This window comes from Perognathus longimembris, chromosome 28 (assembly GCF_023159225.1).
Source record: "Perognathus longimembris pacificus isolate PPM17 chromosome 28, ASM2315922v1, whole genome shotgun sequence".
Taxonomy (NCBI): Eukaryota; Metazoa; Chordata; class Mammalia; order Rodentia; family Heteromyidae; genus Perognathus; species Perognathus longimembris.
Genome location: NC_063188.1, coordinates 72369117 through 72381766, shown reverse-complemented (window position 1 = coordinate 72381766; position 12650 = coordinate 72369117). Strand labels below are relative to the sequence as shown.

General features: G+C 37.8%; 1 protein-coding gene and 1 non-coding gene across 2 annotated transcripts in view; both read left to right on the top strand.

The window, feature by feature from the left end:
* Positions 1 to 12650, top strand: part of Wnk3 (WNK lysine deficient protein kinase 3) — a 135275-nt gene that overhangs the window by 80722 nt on the left and 41903 nt on the right. The window contains exons 11-15 of the mRNA XM_048336374.1: positions 3408 to 3469; positions 6699 to 6846; positions 8458 to 8574; positions 10880 to 11035; positions 11121 to 11172. Coding sequence (XP_048192331.1) covers positions 3408 to 3469; positions 6699 to 6846; positions 8458 to 8574; positions 10880 to 11035; positions 11121 to 11172 — 535 coding nt within the window. The remainder of the gene's footprint in view (positions 1 to 3407; positions 3470 to 6698; positions 6847 to 8457; positions 8575 to 10879; positions 11036 to 11120; positions 11173 to 12650) is intronic.
* LOC125344472 lies at positions 2157 to 2263 on the top strand. Its single transcript, XR_007209569.1, has one exon. It is a non-coding gene; the product is annotated as a U6 spliceosomal RNA (small nuclear RNA).

Below are 12650 nucleotides of genomic sequence, written 5' to 3'. Positions count from 1 at the left end.
ACTAGAATTCTTTGATATTATATTTTGAGACTCAAACATTTTTTGTGTACTGGTACTAGAGTTTGAACTCGGGCCTGGATGATATAACTCAGCTTGATTTGTTTAAGGCTTATACTGTACCTCTGGAGCCACAGCCCTACTTATGTATTTTTGAGGATTAATTGGAGATAGTCTCACAGAGTTTCCTGCCCGGGCTGGTTTCGAACCACAATCCTCAGATCTCAATCTCCTAAGTATCTAGGATTACAGGCAGGAGCCACTAATGCCTGGCTAAGACTCAGATATATTTAAATCTTCTAGTTTAGCTTTATCTATTTCTGCTTGATTTTCTCAAAAGCTCTGGTTTATCTTTCACTGTGTCTCTGCTGGTGCTACCTGCTGGTGTTACCTATGGAGTTAAAAAGTGTTTCTTGATTCTGCCAAATGTTGTTAGATGAGGGATAAGGGGTGCTGATGTCCTTTATACCTGTCACTGCTGTGTCTTCTAGTGTATGTGAACACTTATTTGGCCACTGCCAAGAAGAATGCCAGGAGTTTTGAGATCTATATAACTCTCTGCCACTGGGTAGATGACCAGTACATAATGGCCTAGATTGCTGTCTTCTGTTTGGTGAAGGATCAGGAGATTCCTGGCTTGTGTCTTTTCATGCTTCTTCCAGTAGTTTCCTAGGTCTGAGATGTTTTGTGCTGTCAAGTGAAAACTTGTAGATGCTGGCCCTTAGTCATTGTCTGCTTCTAAATTAAGGGCTAGGAAATAATAGGCCTGCTGGCACCCCCTGTATGAATGCCAACTCCTACTTGCTGTTATCTGGTGTTGAATTAGGATATATCGATCTGCTTTCTGGTTCCTTGTTGCCACTTTTATAGTTAAACATATTGCCTAGCCGTGATGGATGGGATTGCCACTCTTTATCTGCACATTGTGACCTCATTGCTGCTGTTGTGTAAAAGAGGTAGTGTAAGTCACGTTATGCTTTCTGTGTGCATATAAGCCCTACTAGCCCAGCTTTCATTGTAGCTGTTGCCACAAGTTTGCAACATGTTGCTTCAATGTGGTATACTGTAGTGTGTGTGAGGTCTTTGTATTATGCAAGTTGTTAGTATAGAAAGACTGGGCTAACTGCTGGTACCCATGGTATAGGTGATGGGGCCCACCTGTTTTCTACTGTTGCTACTAGGCAGGACTGAAGAGGGATTAAAATAATCTGGGGTGGAAGAAAAATATAACCAGAGGCATAGTACTTAGAAGAGCCCAGCTCATGTAGAGGATCGCCAGTGTGCTATGGCTTCAAGCTACAGAATCAGGTTAGACCCAATTCATCGAAGATTTGATTTGCTATCTGAAGGAATCTAACCTTTTAGAGAATGAGGAGCCATTCATTATACAGGGTTTAACTAGGAGGAAAATGATAAATTTTGTTAGATTTGCATCCAAAGCCCCTTTTTGTTGCCAGTAGCAGCAGTGCATAGGTGATGGAGTCAGTAAAAATTTTAATTTTTCAACATGATTAGTATTTTCCTTTTTAAAAGAAGATGAGTCATTGGTTTATCTGCTTGTGGAATGGCACTATATTAAGTCACAGTTTTATATTCATGACTGGAAGTTCAATAATAATGCTCTATGTTAAGACAACACAAACAAAAGTACATTAAGTATTAATTTATTAAGTGGGGCAGCATGGCTTGCACCTTTAATCCTAGCTACTCAGGAGACTGAGATCTGAGGATCACCATTCAAAGGCAGCCTGAGCAGGAAAGTCTGTGAGACTCTTAACTCTAATTAAACACACACACACACACACACACACACACACACACACACACAGAGCCAGAAGTAGAGCTGTGGCTAAAGTGGCAGACCAATAGCCTTGAGCAGAAAAGCTCAGCAACAGTGCCTAGGCCCTGAACTCAAGCATCAGGGTTGGACAAAAAAGTGGTAATTGGAGCTGGGAATATGGCCTAGTGGCAAGAGTGCTCGCCTTGTATACATGAAGCCCTGGGTGCGATTCCCCAGCACCACATATATAGAAAATGGCCAGAAGTGGCACTGTGGCTCAAGTGGCAGAGTGCTAGCCTTGAGCAAAAGGAAGCCAGGGACAGTGCTCAGGCCTTGAGTCTAAGGCCCAGGACTGGCAAAAAAAAAAAAATGGTAATTGGTGCTTACTTCAGCAGCACATATAGTAAAATTGGAATGATACAGAGAAGATTAGCATGGCCCCTGCACAAGGATGACACGCAAATTCATGAAGCATTCCACTGTTTTGGTTGTTGTTACTGTTTTTTATTTTGGTACCCTGTGTCTTGTATATAAGTTTATCTGCTTTGAGGAAGGGAAGGAGAATAACAAAATGGTGAGACAAAGGACAGAGGATGAACCAATGCAATGCAACAGTGACACTCACAAGACACTATTTTGGAAATAAACTTTGCAACTTAGGGAGGGAGGGAATTGGGGGGAGGGAAAGTGGAAGAAAACAAGGGAGGGACTTAACAATGTTCAACAAGAAATGTACTCATGGGACTGGGAATATGGCCTAGTGGCAAGAGCGCTTGCCTCATATACATGAAGACCTGGGTTCGATTCCCCAGCACCACATATACAGAAAATAGCCAGAAGTGGCGCTGTGACTCAAGTGGCAGAGTGCTAGCCTTGAGCAAAAAGAAGCCAGGGACAGTGCTCAGGCCCTGAGTCCAAGGCCCAGGACTGGCAAAAAAAAAAAGAAATATACTCATTACCTTAGTTATGTAATTATAACCCCTCTGACATCACCCTTACAATAAAATTAATTTTTTGTTTGTTTTTGCCAGTCCTGGGGCTTGAACACAGCCCAATTAAATTTTTAAAAAATCCTGGCCCTGTACCTCAAGTGATAGAGCACTAGCCTTGAACTGAAGAGCTCAGTGACGACGTCCAGGTCCAGAGTTCAAGTCCCATGACAGACAAAAAAAGAAACCTGAAAGATTGGGACTAGGAATGTGACAGCGGTAGAGTGCTTGCCTAGCATGCATAAAGCCCTGGGTTCAATTCCTCAGCACCACATACACAGAAAAAGCTGGAAGTGGCGCTGTGACTCAAGTGATAGGGTACTAGCCTTGACCAAAAAGAAGCCAGGGACAGTGCTCAGGCCCTGAGTTCAAGCCCCCAAAAAAGAAAAAAACAAAGAAAGAAAAGAAAATCCATCAGAAAACAAAAAGTGGTTATTGATTTACTACAAAATCTTGATGAATAAGATGTACTTGACGAGTAATGCCAATAATTTGATTGATATAGACAATGACAAGAGACATTCTACTTCATTTGCAAGTCAACTAAACTATGAAATGTAGCAGTTGTGCTTTCTGAAATAATATCTTTAGCCTGAGTTTTGCCATTATCATAACAGGATTTATTTCTATACTATTTGCAGCCTATATCTCAACCAATTGGAGCTGAGCAAGTAGCTATTCAAAAACCAGATGTAATTCGAAGGTAAGTATTATCAAATTAGTACCATGAAAACAATGAGGGTATGTTCAACCATATGCAGTGCTTAGGTACTTAATATATCTTAGCAAGAGAAGCTTTGTATTCTTGTTTAATGAAAGTGGAAGGAATTATTTTATTCTTTTTGTACTTATAGCAATCATGCAGTGTGAAATTATAGAATGTTTTATTGTACTTATTAGAACTCTAGTATGAATTGTTTCTCTTATTTAGTATTGGTATGCTATTTTTAAACAAAGACAAGAGAAATGAGAAAAAATATAATTTAGAGTAAAATTCCAACAAATCTCAAGATATGTTATAATTAGATATATAATTATTATCACTTGCTAGTTATAAGCTAGTGTTTTCTATATGCTGTTTATATTGGATAATTTTTGTTTTTTTTAATCTTCAAATTCACCAATTTCTTTTCTGCGTTGTGATTTACTCTATCGTTGTGCCCACTCATTGACATTTTTATTTCTGTGGATTTATGTTTAGTTCTTCTTGGTGCCAATCCAGCCCTGGGTATTGTCTGAGCTTTTTTGCTCCAGGTTAATGCTCTACCACTTGAACCACAGCTCCACTTGTGGCTTTTTTGTGATAAATTGAAAATAAGAGTCTCACAGACTTTCCTGCCCCAGCTGGCTTCAAACTCCCATCTTCAGATCTCAGCTCAGGCATGAACCACTGGCACTGGGCCATTTGGTTTTTTTTCTAATGTTCTCTTTTTCCTTTTTTTTTCCTCCTGTGTAATTTTTTTTTATCATCTTCAAGTACTTATCCAGAGGGGTTTCAATTAAACATGCCAGTTTATGAGTATAATGCATCTTGATCCATGTTATTCCTTTCATAATTCTCCCTCATCTTTTCCAACCCTACCCATACCCTAATTTTCATGTATTTTCTTTGTATTTGCAATTACTCATTGAACGTTGGAATTTTCTTTATTAACATTACTGGGAATAGAACATTGTACATGTTTGATGAACACTCTGCCACTCAGCCTTTCACTGAAGCTTTCTCTGTGTGTGTGTGTGTGTGTGTGTGTGTGTGTGTGTGTGTGTGTGTGTACTGAACCAAGGGCCTTGTAAATGCTAGACAAGTACTCTACCACTAAGCTACACCTAACCAATTGAAACATTTTGATGATGGCTACTTTAAAATTCTTCTCAGAACATTCCAATATCAGATTCACCTCGGTGTTGACAGCCATTGATCATTTTGTGCATTCAAGTTATGATTTTATTTTCATTTCTCTCCTATACATTTCAAATATTTTGTAAGGAGACATTGGTTCCTAATTAAATCTGAGGATCAAGGTTCAAAGCCAGACCAGGCAAGAAAGCCCGTTAGACTTATCTCCAATTAATCCCCAAGAATCTTCAAGTAGATCTGTGGCTCAAGTGGTAGAGTGCTAGATTTGAGCAAAAAAAGATAAGGAACAAGACCCATGCCCTGAGTTCAAGCCCCAGGACTGGCGCGCGTGCGTGTGCGCACACACACACACACACACAAATACACACACGCACGCATGCGCCTGCACACATAAAAATATCTTTGAAATTCTTAAAAGATACCTGTTTAGTACATAGTGTCTCATTTAAATTTTAAATTTATTATTGAAAATTTGCTATTCAAGTATCTTCGAGTTTATAAAAGAAGAAACTCAAAATTGTGGGACTAGAGGGAGGTAAACTAAAAATTAACCTGCCCTTATAATCATACTGATTATATTTATAAAATATAGCTGGTTAGATTCAATCATATTTAACCATTTTCACATCATACATTTTCTTTTTTCATTAACTTACATAGTTATACATAGGATGAGGAATTTCATTGTTACATTTGCAGGCATGTTTACAATATATTGTAATCGAGCTCACTCCCTTCTATCACTCTCCCTCCTCCCCCTTCCCAAGACTACATCAACAGAGTTCATTGCTCTATTTTCATAGTTACAGATGATCTATTTGGATTGTATTGAACCTCTGTAATCTTCTTTGTTAACCCAATATCCTCCTACTTGTACTCACCCCCACACACAGAGCATATTTTCCCCACTCCTCCTGCCCCTATTGATCAACAGCTTTTATTTAGGTTCCTCATTATTTTCACAATGCACTACAAAATTATACATCTTCTATCTTTTTCCCTTCCCTCTTACCTTCCTCCTCTTAAGTTGTCCCTTAGATTCATGTGCTATTTATCCTTATTATATATGTATATGTATTCACATATATAGTCAATGTATATGTATGTCTTTTAGGTCTAGCTTTCACCTGTGAGTTGAAAATATATTTGGTTTTTGTGATATTTGTTTGTCTTTTCAGTGTTATATCCTCCAATACCATCTATTTTTCTGCAAGTGACATGATTTCACTTTTCTTTTTGTCTGTGTCATATTCCACAGTGTATGTTTATGTTGTGTGTGTGTATGTGTGTGTGTGTGTGTGTGTGACTTTTCACCCAAGTCTGATGCAGTGGTACTTGAGCCATGTCTTCACTTCTGGCTTTTTGCTGCTGGTTAATTGGAAGTAAGAGTCTCTTAAAAGTCTCTTAGGTTTGTCTCTCCAAGCTGGCTTCAAACCATACTCCTGCATAGCTAGAATGACAGCCATAAGCCACCATGGAGTTGGTATTATGTCCATTTTGAGAGAAAAGTTGTTTTTATTTTAGAAGTTTTATTTGAACAAATTAGTAAAATAACATCCAAACAAACAAGATAAAATTGATCCAGAGCATCCTTTAATAAAAGGTCTACAGTGGTCTATCACTGATAACATTTTTCTTTCATTCTTATTAATGTTAAAAAATATAGCAAAATAAACTATATAGTCCCAATTTTTTTATAATTTGTAAAAGCTGTTTCATTGAAATGTAGTTTGTATATCCTTCAGCCCACCCATTTAACTGTATAATTCAGTGGCATTTAGAACATTCACAGAGTTGTACAATCATAACTTTTTTAAATACACTGCTTTTAGTGGAGATCTGGCTCAAGTAGTAGGCTGCCAACCTTGAACAGAAAAAGATAAGCAAGAGCCCCTGAGTTCAAGCCCCAGTCCTGGAACCCATAATAATAATAGCTATTATTATTATAAAATGTAGTATTTATTGATTTTCCTTAAACTCATTATTTAGGACTTCATAACTGTAAGGTTTGGATTTTATTTTTTTACAATTTTACTATCACGATTTGAATGAATCACTTTTTTTTAATTACTAGTTCAAATCAAGATGTGGCAGCTATGAAGGAAAATGTAAATAACACTGATAACTCAAGTGGAAATGGCAAACAGGATCGGATCAAACAGAGAAGAGCTTCTTGTCCACGACCAGAAAAGGGGACTAAATTTCAGCTTATTTTCCTCCAGGTCAGTGGATAAATGTGGTTTGGTTAGAGTGCATTCAGAAGTCTTAGAGGGCAATACTGTACATGTAAGTATAAAATATTATGAAACCATCTGCAAAGCAACTTTACACCCATTAAAGATTACTGACAGGGGTATTAGGTGTTGATTGGTATGTGTTAATTGTTAAATGTGTGAAACATAGGAAAAATAAAATGGAAAAAATTAAAAATTCTAGTTACCTTTCACAGATAGCACCTGCTAATATTTTAGTTTGTTTACATCTCATTTTTTCTGTATGGATGTATAGTTTTTATATTAAGATTGTAATCCCACTAGTAATATTAGCAAAAAATGTATTGAGGCTGGGAATATGGCCTAGTGGCAAGAGTGCTTGCCTCGTATACATGAAGCCCAGGGTTTGATTCCCCAGCACCACAAATATAGAAAATGTCCAGAAGTGGTGCTGTGGCTCAAGTAGCAGAGTGCTAGCCTTGAGCAAAAAGAAGCCAGGGACAGTGCTCAGGCCCTGAGGTCAGGCCCAGGACTGGCCAAAAAAAAAAGTATTGAATTATTTTGCAGTAGGGACACTAGATGTTATATATTCATTTTTATTATGTAACCTTTCAAAACCCCTGTACAATAGGCAGTAATATACTCAACTTTAAAAATATGCATGTTTAGGATTAAGGAGGTAAAGCAGTTATCCTGAAGTCATTCAAGTAGCAAATGACAATGTCAGAGCTGAACCCAGATCAGAGTTTATAAATGAATTATTCCTTTTCTCCTTTTTCATTTTGATTTAGATTTATTTTTTCTGCCAGTCTTTTCTTCCTGCTCCTCTGCCTCCACCTCCTCTTCTTCCTTCTCTTCTTCCTCCTCTTCCTATCCCTCCCATCTCCTCTTCCCTTCTCTGTTCTCTATTCTCTCCTCTTTTCTTTTATCTCTTAACAACTTAGAACATAGATCTGTGTATCTTCCCCTGAGTATTTGCTTAGGATAGATCCCCAAAGTAGAACTGGTGGTTAATGGGTATGAAAATTTGGGGGCTAGAGGCATAGTCAGTGATAGAGTAGGCATTTACCATATTTAAGGTCCTAGGTTTAAACTCCAACACCCTAAAATTATGATGATTTTGAAAGTTTCTAATTACATGTTGCTAGGGTTAACAGATTTTTTGCTAACAAATGACTGGATTTAGGTATTACATTGCAGATAGATACAGTGACTTTTGACATTTTTTGCTTTTTATAAAACACTTGTATACAAGTTCCATTATCTTTCCCGTAGAATCACAGTCTAAGTGTTTTTTTTACTCAGTAATATGTGCTTGTTAGCTATGTCATTGCATGGCTTTAAAATTTTTTTTATTTCTTTATTGTCAAAATTATGTACGGAGAAGTTACACTTTCATATGTAAGGCAGTGCATACATTTCTTATCCAACTTGTTACCTCCTCTTATAGCATGGCTTTTGTGAGTGGTGTTTCACCAAGGAAAGCAGAATCATTTTCTATTCTGAGGTATTTAAATCATTTTCCACATACATTCTATATGACCTTATCTATACATTCCCTTGTGCAATTTACAAAAAGAAGACAGTGACTCTCAAACTGGTAAAAATCTGTGTATTTAGGTGTCAACATCTGGAGACAATATGGTGGAATGTCAGTTAGAGACACACAACAGCAAAATGGTTACCTTCAAGTTTGACGTTGATGGTGATGCACCAGAGGATATTGCAGACTATATGGTAAATGTAGTACATCAAAGTTATTTTCTCTTCAGTTTTCTCTGTCTCTTTTTCTTCCTAATTCTTGACTTATGTGGAATTATCTCTTTTTAAAGGATGCAGTTAGTTTTTACAATCTGTACAGAGCTAAGTTGTTTATGACCAGGGATTAGTCACTGGATTGCTTCTACTTTCTGTATATTCATCTGGAGAAATATGACAGAATTTTATTCTAAATCACTTTCTTTTCATCCCTGGCTCTATTATAATATCTGATGAGTTTAGAAAAAACAATTTTGTTGTATGTGCCTTTGAAGTTGAAACCCAAGTATCAATAGTTTGTAAATGTACCCTTGTAAGTCTAATGTGTTAGTCACTGATCTAACGTCTTGCATCTAAGTGTTCAGGTTATGTTGCTTAGTATATTTTTAGTCTTTTGTGCATTCTGTGGGTTTTTTTTTGGTTCGTTTTTTCTCCATAGTGGGGCTTGAACTCTGGGCCTGGGTGCTGTCCCTGAGGTCTTCAGCTCAAGGCTAGTGATCTACCATTTGAGTCACAGCCACACTTCTGGTTTTCTAGTGGTTAATTGGAGGTAAGAGTTACACAGACTTTCCTGCCTGGGCAAACGTTGAACCATGATCCTCAGATCACAGCATCCTGAGTAGCTAGGATTACAGGTGTGAGCCACTGGAACCCAGGGTTATAGTCTTTGAATTTTTAAATTTAAGTTAATATTTTTGGGGGGAGGGCCAGTCCTGGGGTTTAAAATCAGGGCCTGGGTTCTGTCCCTGAATTTTTGTGCTCAAGTCTAGCAGTCTGCCACTTAAACCACAGCTCCACTTCCAGCTTTTTGGTAGTTAATTGGAGATAAGAATCTGACAGATTTTTTTTATGCCTGGGCTGGCTTGGAACTGGGATCCTCAGATCTCTGCCTCCTGAGTAGCTAGGATTACAGACTTGAGCCATGAGCTCTTGGCTTTAAATTAGTATTTTTTTTCCCTTTTTTGTGGAGATGGTACTAGGGTGGCCAAAAGACTATATTATTCTTTTGTATATGGATTTGTGGCTAAAGTAGAAGTAAAGGTTTTAAAAGTCAATAATTTTGTCAGTTTTGATTTTAGCTTAACATATTATTTTCTGAAATGTGTCTATTTCATGTTTCTTATCCACAGTTAGCCTGACTGAAGATCTGTGGTCATTTGTTATCTTTGGAGATGTTTCTTTTTTTTTTTTTGCCAGTCCTGGGCTTGGACTCAGGGCCTGAGCACTGTTCCTGGCTTCTTTTTGCTCAAGGCTAACTCTGCCACTTGAGCCACAGCACCACTTCTGGCCGTTTTCTATATATGTGGTGCTGGGGAATTGAACTCAGGGCTTCATGTATGCGAGGCAAGCACCCTTGCCACTAGGCCATATTCCCAGCCCGAGATGTTTCATTTTTGTCTTGTGACTTAAAAGCTTTTGGGTTTGGACATTGGACATACTAAGGACTTTTTTTTTTGTGCCAGCCCTGGGGATTGAACTCAAGGCTTGGGCAGTGTCCTGTAGTTTCTGTGCTCAAGGCTAGTTCTTTACCACTTGAGACACAGCTCCACTTTCAGATTTTGGGTTTTTTGGGAGGTGGTTTACTGGAGATATGAGTTACATAGACTTTACTGCCTATGCTGGCTTTGAACCACAATCCTCAGATTTTTAGTTTCCTGAGTAGCTAGGATTACAAGTGTGAGATCTCAGTGTCCAGCTGGATATCCTAGTTTTAAAAGTCACTCCAGTTACATTCTTTAAATATCAACCAACTTATATACCTCCAACATTTTGGAATACATTGACTTTATCTTTAATAGTTTGTTCCAAACTGAAAAATATCTGTGGCTACCCAGTCACTGGGAGCTCACACCTATAATCCTAGCTACTCTGGAGGCTAAGATCTAAGGTTGTGGTTCGTTAATCTGAGGATTGTGGTTCCTTGACAGCCTGGGAAGGAAAGTCTGTGGAACTCTTATTTCCAGTCAGCAACAAAAAGCTGGGAATGGAGCTGTGCCTCAAGTGGTAGAATGCAGGGCTAGCCTTGAGCACAAAAGCTCAGGGACAGCGCCCAGGCCCAGAGTTCAAGCCCTAGGACCAGCAGTAAAAAACAAAACAAAACTATGGCTTCAAAATATTATAACTTAATGTGTACTATGTAGCATTAGTCCTATTTATTATTTTACTGATCTCTTGAAACAGTTAGGTTTATACTTTGTTTTATTGTCTTTCTTTTACCATTAACACAATATGATAATTTTGAAGAAACTAAATTCATTTTTGTGAATAAACTATTTGGGGGCAGGTTGAAGATAACTTTGTGCTGGAAAATGAGAAAGAGAAATTCGTAGAAGAATTGAGGGTTATCGTAGGTCAAGCTCAAGAGATCCTTCATGTCCATTCTGCTGCAGAAAAAGTCACTGGTGTTGACTCTGTTACCTTGGAATCCAATAACAACCAAGTAAGAGCAATTTTTGTTTAACAAGCAGGTCTTTTTTGGATATACAGCCTGGACATCTTTATTTATGTATTCATTTTTAATTTAGACAGGATCATCTGAACAAGTACAGATAAATTCTGCATCCACTCAAACCAGCAGTGAGTATATTTAATAAAATTTACCATTTGGCTTTTGGAACATGACATTTGGAAACTTTATATATACTTTGACTGAGAGATATTAGCCAATATTTAGGATTTTCCCATACATTAAAAAGCACTTTCTAAATCAGAGATAAAAATCCAAAGTGTATGTACGTCAGTTTGATAATAAATATTTGAGAAAAAAAAATCCAAAGTGTTCATTCTTTATATGATGAATTTACTTCTTGGATGTTGTATGATATGTTGCCAGAAAGCAGACACAGTACTGATGACATTTAACAGCCTTAACTTGACAGGTAAGTTGTTTATTCTAATATGAGATATAACGTTTCTTAACTAAAACTGGGGCTTGAACTCATAGCCTGGGTACTGTCCCTGAGCCACTTTGTGATAAAGGATAGCACTCTACCACTTGAGCTACTGTGCCATTTCCAGTTTTAAAGTGGTCAATTGAAGATAAGTGCCTCAAGGGACTTTTCTGGCTGGGCTGGGTTCAAACTGTGACTCTCAGATCTCAGCCTCCTGAGTAGCTAGATTAGTAGCTACAGGTGTGAACCACTGGCACACGGCTACAAAAATTTTTATTTATTTGGGTATTTTTCCTCTTGTTTTAATAGTCATTTATATCTTGATTCTATCCCCTGGTCATATACTTCAGCTCTGATCACTGACAATTTTTTTTTCTAAATCAGATAATGAGGTAAATTTTCAGACTAAAGCTAGAATTCTGTTTTTCTTTTTTTCTTTTCTTTTTTTTTTTTTGGCCAGTCCTGGGCCTTGGACTCAGGGCTAGCACTCTGCCGCTTGAGCCACAGCGCCGCTTCTGGCCGTTTTCTGTATATGTGGTGCTGGGGAATCGAACCTAGGGCCTCGTATATCCGAGGCAGGCACTCTTGCCACTAGGCTATATCCCCAGCCCCTGTTTTTCTTTTTTGACGTTATCTCTCTCTTCTTCTCATTAAGGATATGTGGGCTTTGACTTTTCCTTTCTAAGGAATTCCACTATTTGAGTTCTCCCTTGAATCTGCCATATTTCAGTTAATACATTTGTAACTGCTTACATACCACAAATGTGTATAAACTTATGTTTATAGCCTAGTTCTAGCTTCCACACATAGGGATATCATGCAACCTTGTCTCTGTATCTGACTTACTTCAACAAAAGAAAAAAGTCAGCTTTACTATAAATTTTTTTTTCCAAATGAAGATGAATGAAGATGAGAAGGAGTGGAGAATGCAGTCAAGAATTTAATGTATATACTCCAAAATTAGGAAAAGTCAGGGAAGGTGTGGGTTAGGAGGAGGTGGATGAGAATGTTGAAAGGGGTAAGACTGATCAAGATGCATTGTATTCATAAATTACTTTGTTAAATGACAACTCCTTTATACAACTACTTGAATATATTTTTTTTAAATGGGTGGGATGCTGGGTGCCTGTGGCTCATGTCTGTAATCCTAGCTACTCATGAGGC